The sequence below is a fragment of the Falco cherrug genome, chromosome 1 (genome assembly GCF_023634085.1).
Source record: "Falco cherrug isolate bFalChe1 chromosome 1, bFalChe1.pri, whole genome shotgun sequence".
Taxonomy (NCBI): Eukaryota; Metazoa; Chordata; class Aves; order Falconiformes; family Falconidae; genus Falco; species Falco cherrug.
The window spans coordinates 100,714,059-100,728,783 of NC_073697.1; the positions used below are offsets into that span (position 1 = coordinate 100,714,059).

At 44.7% G+C, this 14,725-nt stretch overlaps 1 protein-coding gene across 5 annotated transcripts in view; it reads right to left on the bottom strand.

Moving 5' to 3' along the window:
* The window catches only part of MORC2 (MORC family CW-type zinc finger 2), a 49,117-nt gene that overhangs the window by 15,685 nt on the left and 18,707 nt on the right, over positions 1–14,725 (bottom strand). For all 5 annotated transcript variants that reach the window (XM_055712235.1, XM_055712230.1, XM_055712226.1 and 2 more), the window contains 5 exons: positions 14,105–14,213; positions 12,638–12,797; positions 12,445–12,556; positions 10,548–10,673; positions 5,145–5,224 (listed from right to left, as the gene is read on the bottom strand). In XM_055712235.1, the coding sequence (XP_055568210.1) occupies positions 5,145–5,224; positions 10,548–10,673; positions 12,445–12,556; positions 12,638–12,797; positions 14,105–14,213 (587 nt within the window). The remainder of the gene's footprint in view (positions 1–5,144; positions 5,225–10,547; positions 10,674–12,444; positions 12,557–12,637; positions 12,798–14,104; positions 14,214–14,725) is intronic.

A 14,725-nucleotide genomic window follows, 5' to 3' on the forward strand; every position in this document is an offset into this window, starting at 1 on the left:
CTGGCCCCCGGCATTTACAGACACCCCCCCGCCGGGGGCTGGGGGCGGAAACCAAGCAGCCGCAGATGACCTCCTGCCACTTCATCCACGTGCCGGCCCCCTGTTTAAAAGGTTTGAGGACCCCTGGGCTACGGGGTCCACAGGGGTAAACACTGTCTGGCAAGTAATGTCCTGCTTGAGCAGCGAAAGCCAGAACTGCAGCTGCCACCTGCAAGCACCTGCCTTGGGCACGTGTGCTGCAGATGCAGCCCTGCGCTGCAATGCTCTCCGCACTCACTTCTGAAACAGGAAGCAGCAACATGGCAGCTTTCATGAACTGCAAAGATTTCTAACAGAAATAGACTGCTATAAATAAAGTATGAACAGAAATGTTTACATGCAAGATGACTAGAAGAAACAATCACGCATGGGTTAAAAGGCTGGCATGTGCTGACAGGCACAGACATGACTTGTGTCACAACTTGTGCCATTATCCATCATATATGAGAAGTTCTGACAGTCTGGTGAAGTCCCCACTGACTGGAAAAGGGGAAACAACGCCTATTTTTAAAAAGGGGAAAACGTAAGACTCCGAGAACTACAGGCCGTTCAGTCTCACCACTGTGCTTGGTAAGATCATGGAGCAGATCCTCCTGGAAACTGTGCTAAGGCACATGAAAAATAAGGAGGCAACAGGTGACAGCCAACATGCCTTCATTAAGGGCAAACCATGCCTGACAAATTTGGTGGCCTTCTACAACAGGGTTACAGCATTGGTGGATAAGGGAAGACCAACTGATGTCATCTACCTGGACTTGTGCAAAGTATTTGACACTGTCTTGCACAAGATCCTTAGCTCTAAATTGGAGACATGGATTTGACAGATGGACCACTCAGTGGATAAGGAATTGGCTGGACAGTTACACTCAAAGAGTTGCAGTCAACAACTCAACAGCCAAGTGGAGATCCGTGATGAGCAGCGCTCCTATGGCGTCAGTATTGGGACTGGTGCTGTTTAACATCTTTGTTGGCAACATGGACAGTGGGATCAAGTGCACCCCCAGCAAGTTTGCTGACAACACCAAGCGTGTGTGGTCAACATGCTTGAGGGATGGGATGCCATCCAGAGGGACCCTGACAGGCTTGAGAGGTGGGCCCTTATGAACCTCAGAAAGTTCAACAAGGCCAAATGCATGGTCCTGAACATGGGTTGGGGCAATATCAAGCACAAATACACGCTGGGCTGAGAATGGATTGGAAGCAGCCCTGCAGAGGACTTGGGCATGCTAGTGGACAAGAAACTCAACATGACCCAGCAATGTGCACTTGCAGCCCAGAAAGCCAACCATGTCCTGGGCTGCATCCCCAGCAGCGTGGCCAGCAGGGCGAGGGAGGGGATGCTGCCCCTCTGCTCTCTCTCGTGAGACCCCACCTGCAGCGCTGCGCCCAGCTCTGGGGTCCCCAGCATCAGAAGGGCAGGAGTGAGTGCAGAGGTGGGACACATATCAGGGGGCTGGAGCCCCCCTCCTGTGGGGACAGGCTGAGAGCTGGGGCAGTTCAGCCTGGGGAAGAGAAGGCTGCAGGGAGACCTTAGAGCAGCCTGCCAGTGCCCGACGGGGGCTTACAAGAAAGCTGGAGAGACTTTTTATGATGGTTTGTAGTTACAGGACAAGAGGCAATGGCTTTAGCCTGAAAGAGGATAGACATAGACTGACCATAAGGAAGAAATGTTTTACAGTGAGGGCATCGAGGCGCTGGCCCAGGCTGCCCAGGGCAGCTGTGGGTGCCCCATCCCCTGGCTGGGCTCAAGGCCAGGCTGGACGGGGCTGGGAGCAGCCTGGGCTGGTGGAAGGTGTCCCTGCCCATGGCAGGGGGTGGGAACTGGGTGGTCTTTAGGGTCCCTTCTAGCCCACACTGTTCCATGATTCTATGATTTTGGAAATACAACTGGAACGCAGTGAGGGATGGTGTGGCTTACACCAAGGCAAGCAGCAGGCCTGCACCCCCACAGCCGGCAGGCAGCAGCACGACTGCAGCACACCCTAGGAGCTATCTCCCTCCATGCTCTCCCAACAGGCAGACAAACTGCAGCTGTGAGACACCCAAAACAAGGAAATACAACAGTGGAGGAGTGACCTTGCTTAAGGTTTATGGAGGATGAGGTAAGCAAGAAGATGGCAGGATAGCAACTGGCTCTCAGAATTACCAAGCACCTCCCCGAAAAGCAGCCCTCAGTTGCCAGCCAGAAGGAATCCAGATGCTGTAGCCAGTGTTTGATAACCTGTATCCACCGTCCTCCATGCCATCCATGGTCAGTGTTACTTGGGAAATGCAGATTTTTGGTGCGTGCCGGTACAGAAATGCAACTGCGCAGTCAACTTACAGTATTACAGTAAAAATCACTTTTCCTTTCTAGGCAGTGTTCTGTTTGAGTTTTGTTCCACCAGTTCCCACAGCAGCACGCTCTGAGGTTCACAGCAGCTTACCAAGCAAGTCACAGCACAACTGCACTGTGCGACCGACTTCATCATCAAGAGTCAGCTTGGCTAAACGTGAAAACACAGGAGTTTGGAGACTCTTTAAAACACTTGGTCCATTTAAATTGAAGCTTGTACCATAGGAGCTGGTGGGCTAAGTGCAACTGTGTCTGGAGGGAAGAACACAGCAGTGACCCACAAAAGGCACAGGTCAAACCTGCTCTGCTAACACAATGATAACTGAGAGGGCATGGCTGACAGGGAACAACTCCCAGAGTCTGAGGGCTGAGGCTCTGAGGCTCTAATGGGCAAAATGCATGCCCTCAGCAGGACAATGAGCATACAGCAGCTAGAATCCACATTCATGTCCCCCCAGGGGACAACAGGCACAGCATACCCACAGTACTGCCAAGCAAGTCACTGGACACCCTAAAATACTCTGGATGAACATCCAGTGCAGAACATAGCTCTTAATGACTTTCAGTGTTGGACACCCATGTAAATCTTCACCTTTTCTGTTTGTTTGCTTTTCAGTCTTTGTAAGAGGATTTCTTGAAACTAAACAATGGCAATACCAAGATGCCTTGGTGCAGCATTCAGTCTTGGTTCAGAAACAGATGGAACGCAGCTGATGACTTTCACAACTACCTTGCCCAGGAATGGTACTTTTTTCTTGAGTCCATCTGCTCACTTAGGGATCTGGACGCTACAGCTTATCGCATGAGGCAGGAAGTCAGTTTCCAGGGAATGAAGAGTGGCCTCTCTTCATCTTAAAAAATATGTATGTCTTCACTCTTGAGCCATGGCTCTTTCTGGCTATGCCCAAGCCATTTCACCAATAGTCACAGCTGCCCATACATCTTTTTTTTTTCCCCTTCCCCTGCCACAGGTATTTTTCAGTTATCATAAGTTTTGGTTCAACAAGCTCATAAGCTACTTCCAGAGACTTATCAATCCCTCAGTAGAGTTCTACAGTATGGTGGATTCCAACAGATCCCTGGCAGGCAGCCATGGCATATTGGAACTGTGGTTACATCAGCTGAGACCCACAAACTCTCACAACGCACCCCCAGTTTTGAAAGAAAAAACTAAATCATTCCCTGGAGATGATCCCTCCAAAAAGTGGTGTGCACCCTCAAGAGAAAGCATATGCTGGAGATGACAAGAAATTAATCTTTGCTATCAACAGCCAAACAAGAGAACTTGGTTGTTACAGATTAAATTCATTTTCCTAGAAGCAAAGAAATGAGATCTGTGCCATTGAAGCTGAGGTCAATGCTACAAAAACATTTTATTCCTGGAGGCTTCATGTGACCAAATCTTGCAGAAAACAGTCTGAGGTCTGCTGTGAGTTTTTGCCATGTTCAAAGCCATTTGCTCAGCACCCACTTCACCACTGGAGGCAGTGGGCTAGCTTTGGAGGTGAAGATGAGTTTATGTTTCCATGCCAATGGTATCTGTTCTTACTTAGCACTGGCACACCGAATGACAGTGGTGTTCTGTGTCAAATCATTAAAGCTCACCTTGTAAGCATCACAAAGGCCTCATGGACTGCTGCAAGAAAGAAGTCTCTCTAAATCATGCTATTTGCACCTTCTTGAAAGGCAATGCAAGTGTGTGCTGAATGCCTGCTTTGGCTATAGGACTCAATCTAAAAAATAAATTCATCTATGAGGACTGAGGCACAGGATAAAATCTGGTTAAACTTCATAGTTTCAAGTCTATCTTGTGAGGTTGTACTTCATAAAGGAGGAATAGGGAACATAGCAATTTACACAATTTCATTTTTCTGCTTTGCTTTGGGCAGGGTCAAAATCACACTGCCCTTAATGACTGCACAAGCTGAATGTTGCACCATCACTTGTAGAGCTGACCTGCACACACATACATATGTGCCTGGAGTAGCTCTTACACAGGGAGAGGACACATGCCTCTGATTATTTATGAAGGAGAATTGTGAAACCTATCAGAAGATACGGGTCAACATGTCTTACAACTTCCAAGATTCATCCTTCACTACAGCGTTTCCCCATCAGGGGTTACTGAGACCACTTTGTATGGTAAATTTGTGCAAATTTAATGAAGTTATACGCTATATTTGTATGTCTATACAATTTCTATATGCTGACTATCCAAATGTCAAATTGGGTTTCTCCTGAGAACTACAAGGCTTCATAGGAAGGGAAGACTAGATGGACAAAAGGCAAGTCCTGAAGGTGAGAAAGACCCAAGAAACAAACCAGGACGCCCCTATACACCCAGACCCATCACTTTACATCAAGTGACAGAATAAAAATCTGTTTTTTGAACAACTGCCTCAACAGGAAAGGAGCAGAAGGAGAACAGGACCAAAAGCTAATGATATGCAAAAGGTGGGAGCAGAACTGCAGGGTAACAGTGTGACGGTTTAGCCAGGCTTCTGATGGAGAAAAGGGTGGACAGCTGTGACTCTAAGGGTTATTCTGTACATGTATTTCCCAGAGGAAGTGGTCTTAGGGAACAATGCATTCCTTCCATTACATGGAAGTAAGTCTGGGTCATCTGCAGTCGCTCTAACAACAAATTTCTTGAGCAATCATAATGACCACAGAAGCAAGCAATTTCAGGTCATAATCAGCAAGGCAGACTCTTTCAGTCCTTTCCTTCACTACAGTAAAATGAGGATGCATGCATACCCCGAAGACTCACCTATCCTCGCCATGTGCTCTGCTTTCTTCACCTCTTGCTCTGCACGGGTCTTGAAACGGTTTGAAGTATACTTGTACATCCTGTGATGATCAAAACTTATTAATCAGCAAGCTCAGCAGTAAGGTCAAACCAAGGTTTCATCACTGTATAAGAGAATAAGGTGTCCGCTTACTACTCTACTCTTCTCGATAGATTCAATATACAGAAAAGGAGGTATACATATCAGGAACTGGGCGTTTTTGGATGCAGTTATGCAAAAAATTTTAAGTCAAAGATGCTTTAATAGTAGCTACAACCACAATACCCTCTTCTGCTTTAACCAGCAGGGGCAAAATATATCCATATTCTTGGAGGAAATACCAAAGTTTACAGGAATAACTTCTTCAGAAGTAGAAAGAAGGAGTGAATACATATGGAAAGCTTCTCAAAAATCTCCCACTACTGATAAACAACCCTTCTTTTCTCCTGCAAACAGCTGTCCACAGGTGCAGTCTGACAGTGCCCACCTCCATGCAGGGCTAGCTGAAAGCCTCTAAGTAGCAGAGCAACTCTCTGAATGGAGCTTCAAGTTTCATTTGTAAGCTCTCATGATATTTCTGTATGCTACACATCTGACTCACAACTTTGTAAACTGTGCTTGAGCTGTAGTGGCTTGTTTCACCTTCCCTATATCATAATATGCCAAATGCCGATCACAGTCTGATTGCTACAGAGCCTGTCACCTCTGTGCAGAGGCACATAATTGGGGAAGAGATGAGAACACCAAGAAGGATGATCAGAGCCTGCAGGAACTCAAACTGCCTTAAGACACAAGGTTTGGGATGTATTGAGAGGAAAATCCCATCCCAAATAACTTTTTTCATGAAAAAATAAGCCTCTTCAGCATTTACCAAAGCCAAAGCCACTAGAAATGCTGTTTTTACAGAGAGAGGCAGAAACACATAATGATGTAAGGCTTGATTGACCAACTCATTAATTAATGTAGGAGGAAACACGTTTATATCCCAGTGAGAGACAAGGTACCCTGAAATAAGAGATAATCTATCAGGATCCATGAGAAATCACCTTGCACAGATGAAAAATTTCATTTAGGTATGTTTCTGTGGGTGAGCACACATGGATGTTGATACTGATGTCAGAAGCAATTTCACCAACAGAAATCCCTTTGTCTCAGATCCAGAAAATTCACGCCACAAGCACAGTCCATTTAAATACAACTCTGTGTTTACTAAACTGATTTTCTGCTATTCAAAAGGATCTTTTCACTGGGGAAAAAGCAGGCAAGTGGTAACTCTTCCAGAAATCACCGAGTAACCATGTTACGAGATGCAGACTCAGGTTTTTGGTGGCGCCATCTCCTCAAATCTACTTAAGGGCAATTAAAGCTACCTGGGGCCAAGAGAAAGAACACATTCTGAAAACCAGACTGCTTTCAACACAGTGGCATAATTAAATTACCTCATCCATATCCCGCCTGACTTTCCTGACAAAAAAAAAAACCAAAAAAACAGCAGGATGAAGCTGAATTATCTTAACACGACCAGCTTGTGAGGCAAGGCAGTACCTGAAGGGGACCTTATGGACAGCACTCCCTTTGCAACAGGGTGCAGTGCAAGCAATTGTAGGGTGTCCCAGACAGGCATCATGAGCCATCGCCATGCCTGCCCTCCTGTTTCTTTTCCAACACCAAAAGACTTCAGCCATAGCCAGGAAAACCTCTATTGAAGTGTCCTGGAACAGCCCATCTAGCAAAGACATACAGAAACAGGTCAGACAGGCAAGAAGTCCACAGGACGGAATAGTAAAACACCCTCTCCCAGCTTTCAGATGTTCATTACAACTGCCATGGAGTGCCCTCATGAAAGGACACCCTTGCATGTGGCCTGGTTACTTCTGTCTGTATGGCCCACACTGCTAAGCAAGCTCAAAAAGTTACTGTGGAAAGGAACAGATGGAAGAAATCCTTCAGGAGACACAAACCATTCCCAGGGAGGCTGGTACCACGGTATCACACCTGCAAACACTGGTGAAGGATCTGCACAAACCCAGCCTGCCCCTGGAACGTCACAGGCTCCAGAAAGGCATGGAGAAGCTTCTACCCACAGAAACACAGCTTCCAGAAAGGGCAGGTGACCAAAGGAAAATGAGTGCCCTACCCAGGAGACAAGCTGTTATTCCTGACAAACAGTAGAACAGCTGCAAAATCTCAGTTTTCAGTAGAGGCACTTCAATACCCTGAACTTCCATTCTTTGTTCTCTAACACCAATACATTAACCTGCAGACAAGCCACTGCACAAGCTTTTCCTTCAGAGAAGGTGGCAATCTGCCTTACAGCCCTACTGTAGGAGGGGAGCCGTCACTACCTCCTGAAGGCAATACTCCTGAACAGATCTTGAAAGCAGACCAGAGGGCAGAGAGACAAGCCAATGACTGCACCTACCAGTGCCCAACATAAGGCATGAAAGCATCACTTCAAACAGAAAGACATCAGGCCCAAAGTTCACCAAGAAGTACGTAAAAAGACCACAATCAGGAGATATTTGTCAGCTCATCATCAGATAATTCCTTGCCCTTTGCATGCCAGGCTGGCTTATAACAGACTTTCTTAAAAAAACCAAACAATATGGATGCACAGAGGTGTCTCCATACTGACAGATGAATGGCATTCCCTTACAGTAGTTCACTGACCTTTACCAGGAGGATATGAATAAAATGAACAACTGTTTATGTTCAGTCATCATGACACTTTCCCAAACACTAGCAAAGAGCCTTAAATACATACCATATGCAGCACACCATCCACTTGGGCTGTAAGAGAGGAGAACCTTCACTGCCTGCTACCCATTCCTTTCGTGGACCAGGAAAATTCAACAGTTACCTGGCCTAGGCTACTGAGGCTCTGCAAAAAACCAGCTATGTTGAAGAGCTGAGCATTGCTGCTGTATCAGTTGTCCTCTAAAGAAACACCTTAATGGTGGTACACTTCTCCCGTGCACCCCCATACAAACTGGAGTCCCTGGTCAAGTGCAGTGGAATAGTATTAACCTGCAGAGCCCTCAAAGCCCAGCAGCTACATGGGGATGTGTGAGCTCTGGCTCCAACTCTAAAGGGAAAATCCAGGGCATAAGCAATACTTTTCAGCAGGTTCAGGGAGAAGATTCTCAGCAGGTTCTGTAGCAGAAGAGTAAGTCCACTCTCAGAATGGACTGATTTACTGGTTTTCCCTTGGGAAGGAGCCACCCAGGGCAGGCTAAGCTCTGCTCAGGTGTCTGAAGGTAAAAGATCGAGTTTCCACAACCAGGGCACAGTGTAGGCACCTACCCCAAGGGCTATGCTGGCTCTTAGAACCCACAGTGAAGGCTTCAATGGCTCGTCCCAATGGCCACACAGCTTCTGGAGCCCAAATCTGGCATCAGGAGTCTGAGACCAGAAGGAAGCAGTCTGGACACTCTCCAGAAAGACCCAGTAAGGCTACAATGATTGCCTGGAGTCCAGGAAGGGCTACACTGTGCTCTACAGGAAGGCCTTGTTTGCACAGTCTTTATTACTCTGCTGCAGAAGTGAGGATTTTAAATGTAAATTGCTTTTACAGTGTTGGGGAATTTTTATTGGCCTACCACCATAAGCAGATCTACAAGGAGTTTGCAAACATGCAGCACAAGCAGATTTCTTAGATACTCCTGCACCAGCACTGATCCTATGAGTGTCAGCATGGAGCACACCTTAGTCCAGCGCTGGGTTCATCCCCCAGCACCAGTACCAGCTCCATTTACCACAACTGTCCCCTGAGCATTGTCATGAGACAATACTGCAGCATTTCTCATCTCACAGCCAGTGTAACCCTCCTTCTATGGCTGGGCCTTCCTGCCCTCCAAGCCAGACCATTTATTGGTCATGAATTATCATTGCTGATCAGTTATAGTTCAAATTTCCCCTTCTACAGCTGCAGCTATTCCCTAAAACCAATGAAAAGCTGATACAGAATTTGTGATAGGGATCCAGAAGAGCTGCTGTCTAAATTGTCTGAAAATACAGCCTCTTTTCAACAGAAAACAGTCCTATGGTATAGAACAAAATTCTCATACCCCTCCCCAGGCATCAACTACTGACCACTTGGAATAGAAGATAATGAGGCAGATGAACACATGGGGTGACCTAGTCCATGTCGTATTATCATGACAATGCTAGCACTATCAGCAGTGCTGGCATTCTGCCTCTGAGTCTTGTAAGAAGATGGTTTCTGATGAGATAAAAACCTGTGCCCTCCTCCTCTGCTTTTTCTCCATAGTACTTTTGCTGGACTGTGGCATAAAAGGAAGCAGCACATGGCACTCACATGTAAGTAAAACCCAGTCAGAAATTCATATTCTCTACCCAGCAAATCAGGATTTTCAGTGGCAAGTCAAGCAGTACCTCCTGACTGCCTTCTACAATGAAATGACTGGCTTGGTCAACAAGGGAAGAGCAATGGATGTAATCTCTCTTGACTTTAAGCAAGTTTCTGACACCATTTCACACATTCTCATTTAATAAGCTGAAGAAGTATGAGCTTGACAGACAAACCATGCTGTAAGTTGAAAACTGGCCAGGCTCTTAGGGCAGCAATCAGTGGTGTGACATCAGATTGTGGTCAGTAAAAGAATCTGCTGGGTTGATAGCAGGCCCATACTATTGAAAGACTACTGCAATCTGAAATGCTATATTAAAACAATCCACAAATATTCTATAAAACTACTACTATTTTATTAAGACAAACCATGTTAAAGTATCTAGAATGCAGCCTGTGTGCTCCTAAAGACAGAAGAACACTATTGCCTCAAGCAGATTTAAATACATGTTTTTCTTTCCCCTCCCACCCTTACAACCTTTTCTAGTTCCTGCTAAACCAACTGGCAGCACACCTCAGCTCATTTCACATTTTTTGTTTAAGGGAATTTAAAAGGAAGACAGGGAAAGGTATTTCCAAATCTCTATTCCAACCCAGATCAGCTACACATAAAAGTTAATTTTCAAAGCAACTGTTTCAAAGTGCTCAGCCTAGTTTCTTTTCAGTAATAACTCTAACACCTACCATACCTATTTCCTTGTCCTACTTAAAAAAGTTACCCAACAGTTTTGTATGGTTATGGCATTTTGAACAACAGGTATCTTCATTGCTTTGTTTGCTCTGAAAGGGAGCAATATTGCACAAATTACTCATTCAATTTTCAAAGGCTTAGATTTTCTACTACCTACCTCTTTTTCCACAATGTCAATCCCACATCCCATTCTATTACAATCTGTTTCTGTCGCTTTAACATGGAATTATGCAGGATACACCTGGACAGCAAAATGCTAAACCTCTTCTGTAAGGAAAATCCAAAAGGTCCCACACATTTGCGGAATTTGGGTCCAACACTCACCTTGGTTTGTACAGGCAGCATGAAAGTCGTTTGGTTTGTACTTTGTGTCCATTTATGAAGATCCTCATCCTGGGATCAATATAAAGCACAGCAGCATAGGCACGGAATGAGCGGCGCTCAGGCTTTCTGCAAGAGAGGGATGCTTACAGAGACTGAGCAGTTTGTTTAGCATTTCCTGGTAGGACTACCAGCTCCCAGTCTGGCCCACATAGCCCAGAGATGACTCCACCAATTCACCCCCTGAGTAATCAGTGTCTCTTCAGTCAGTGCTCCTCTTGGAGTCTCTTTCAGTCTGTGTTCTGCTTCCTCTTTCCTTCACAGTTTTTCCCCCTTCATTCCCCTCCAATTAAGAAGAGCCATTACATACTACTGTCACAGAGCCTCCTCCCCTATCCAAACCAAATGAAGAAATTTCTCCATGGACAAAGCTTCTAAGACTCTCATTTCCCAGTAAACTGCTACCTAGGAGCCAAGTGACCAACAGAAGCACCTCCCCACACTTCTCTGTACTACCCCTGATGTATTTTAAGCACCTACAGCAGGATTCACACCTCGTGCAACTGTTAATTTTACCATCTCCACTCACAGCCATCTACTTCAAAACACACCAAAGAGACAATCTTCTGCAAAAAACCTAGGTAAAAGGGAAGACCTTTCTATTTTAATTACCATGCAGCTACACTGCAGCTACACATAATTTTTTTCTACCAATGTCTTCTACAGACATTTTCTATTGAGCTGTACATTTTAAATACTGTTACAAAACACTGATGCACATATTACTGTAGCATGAGAAGGATGTTTTGTATACAGCTGAATAATAAAGGTCAAACCCATAAATTGGACCACTTAACACTGTGTGCCCCGCTTGCTAGTGCGTTCTCTTGCCCTTCGGTTAGTCAGGAGTAGGCTCTGACAGAAACTGCACTCATCACACACAGAAATGGTATCACAAGGTCAGGAGGAAGAAGCTCTTTCCAGTGATCAATGATAATCACGAGAGCTCACCAGCAGGCACCAAAGAAACTGAGAAGCCTGTAAAATCCATGGAGATCCCCAAGTAGTTTGCTGCGTCTGTGTTCTCCATAGCATCAAGCTAATACAACAGAAATAGCGAGGTTTACAGTGTTTGAAACTGTATTTCTAGAGGAAATTCAAGCGCTTCAGGGTAGAAGCATGTAATCTCATAAAAAAGGTGAAGCATGCTAGTTGTGCCCATGGAGTTCTGGGGTTTAATAAAGCATTTGGCTCAATTCTGCTCAGATTTTCCTTTTCAGGCTACAAGAGAACAACCCAGCAAACACCCAGCTCTCCCTGAACAGGACCCTCTGCTCCTCCAGCTGCCCTCTGAGTACATCCCTCCTCCTCTGCAGGGAAGAAGTCCAGGAGCTGAGGAGCTGTCCCTCCTCCCAGAAAGACATGGCGATACATCCCACCTGCACCCACCCATACCATTCACTCATGGAGGATGATCTGCACAGCACTTTGCATTTTGACAGCATTAATTTAATCACAAAACTGAGTATCAGTTTGAGAACTGCACAGACTCATGGACAGCTGTCATTCCAACAGAAACATCTTTGTTGAGCGGAGAAAATTAAACTTATAGCTTAGGGCTCCTTTGTTTTAAGGTCCTTAAAGAAGGGTGTTGAGTTTGCTGCTTTGACTAAGCTGAGACAAGCCAATGCAGGCATTTACATCAAACACTACCATAACACACGCAGGCCATTTACATGCATGAATTCCAAACTGCTAAAGAACAAGCTAAAGATTTTCTGAATTCTCCAGTTTCCCATAGAAAGGGAAGCTTTTAAAAAGCACATGCACACAGTATATAGCCAAACTCTACACATAATTTAATCTGAGCCCAAGAGCCTGTAACACCTATCACACTTACGTTCCTTCTGGAGGTGTTTCTGCCATCTGAATGTCTCGGGGATCAGAAGTCACATCCAGCTCTGGCTCTCCATTATCCATTAGTTTGAGGTTAAAGATGATCACCAGGGTGCCTGAGCAAGTAACAAGTTGATCAGGTGAATCCCAGCCAAACCCCAAACACCTTGGCTGTAACCAGCATCGTCCATACGTACCCTTCTCACCACGTATTTTACTAAACTGCTCCATCACTTCCTGTTCTGATTTGAAAGGTGAATACTTGTAAATTAGCTCCGTCTCAATAGCAAACTTCTCCATGTTGTCAGTCACAGACTCCCGGCTTCGTGCGTTCCAGGTTGGCAGGGGAACAATAACCTGCACATCACAACGTACCAAAAGCAACTCAGGCTCACCGACTCTAGTCAGCCCCTTCTGCACATCATAGAGAGACTTACCCCTTCCGACAGCCCCCTAAGTCACTGCAGGAGTCCTTTCTAGCTTTTCAGTGGTTTGCAATTCTGTCAAATGCTCAAGGAACCCTCTCTGCCAGCCTCTGCGCTGCCTTCCCACAACATCTAGTCTTACACTGCACCATTCCCAAATAACCTGTATGGTACTGCCTACTCACACACTTAATGTCATTTTTTCCCCCTCCTTTTTGTAACAATTGCCATAACACTAAAAAACCCCCCGGACATCGCTTCTTTAAAAATGTCAACCTCTGTGCTTAACTTCTGTCTTGAACTCAAATATCCGTCACTCATATTTATCCTGAACTCACTATTATTTTTATAGGATTCTAGCAAGGTTATTGGTGTTTTATGTCATATAGAACAAAACCAAAGAATTATAGACTGAAGCTGCCTATTAAGGACAACGACTCTTGTCCTCACTTTAAAATTGAGGTTAAGCCAAAATTTCTGTCTCCAGAGCCACTGTGGGAACTGTATCACTGTTCCCAATTTGCTTCAACCATCAGCTGGCCACTAGCAAGCATTGCTCCCTCAGCAGCTTCTTTGCAGAGATCCCTCATTATCACAATGGAAAATGCTTTCTTAGATACTATCCCAGTGCAAATGCAAAACTTTTCACTATTGGCTTTGCCTGGAAAATGCTTGTACTCAAGCACAAAAATACTTCCATGTTAAGAGTCTGGATACAGAACAACAATGCCTGAATTATCTATTAAGATATAAAAATTTTCAATAGGTAGAACCACACTGATTATTTTATTTAAAAGAAAATAAGGATCCAAAAGAAGAGACATGCCTGGAGTTTATGACCTACGGGTAGCAACTTCAATCACACCTTTAATTCTTTACAGAAAATCAAATCAAAGCAATAAATTTAAATACATCTCAAATTCAAATTTTGTGGGAAAAGGAAACTGAAGGAAGTCTGGGCTTGTCCTGAACTCAGCATAAGCAACTTTAAGCGATTGTCACAAGCCCTTCAAACTTGTAGTTTAGAGAGACTTCTCAAAGAGAATTAAAACCAAAAGGAAAAAATCTTTGATGACTTTGCAGAACCTACACAATTGTATCGCTGAGAGAAAACCATACACTGATGCAACCACAGTGGCAACTGGCACTGACATAGACTCTTCTCCTGTGAAAGCTGGGGAAGTTCAGTTGAGAGAGCATTCACCATTATTAATTCATTATGACAAAGTACATGCAAACCTCATCAATGCCTTCTTCCTCATGGAATGTCCGTGACAAGAGAAGGCAAGTCATGGTGTTGTTTTTCTTTGTGAACAGGATAAAATCCTTCCCAATCCGCATGGAACCCCTGGAAAGATTTCAGGCTGCATGTTACACCTGATGCACAACACTTTCTAGAAAGCAGACCACATTGCTGAGTTTTCTTGCCATTATGTTCAATTATAAGATGCCAAAACCAGGTAAGGCAGAAGAAGAGGGCTTAAACAGCAACCACCATTTCTAACTGAACATCACATTCCTTTCAAAAGGCATCTCACTCTGGACAATTTCATAACATTTCAAAACATTTAACACTAGTCACAATTAAAAGGTGCAGAAGTACAGTGCAGCGTTCCAGGCTCACACCATGTAGAAAGTTTAAAAATACCAACAAAGCTGGCTTTTTTCTAAATCTAAAAAAATTACTAAGGTGAGATGTGACAATAGCCTTCAAATATATGAGCAGGAATGTAAGTGAGAAAGCAAATGCACACTTAATTTTGCTGTACACAGAATGAATAGCAGCAGACAAGTTTCTGGGAGACAGACAATTTATTTTCCAATGTCTCACTTGAAAGATTCACTGACACTTCGGCTAGT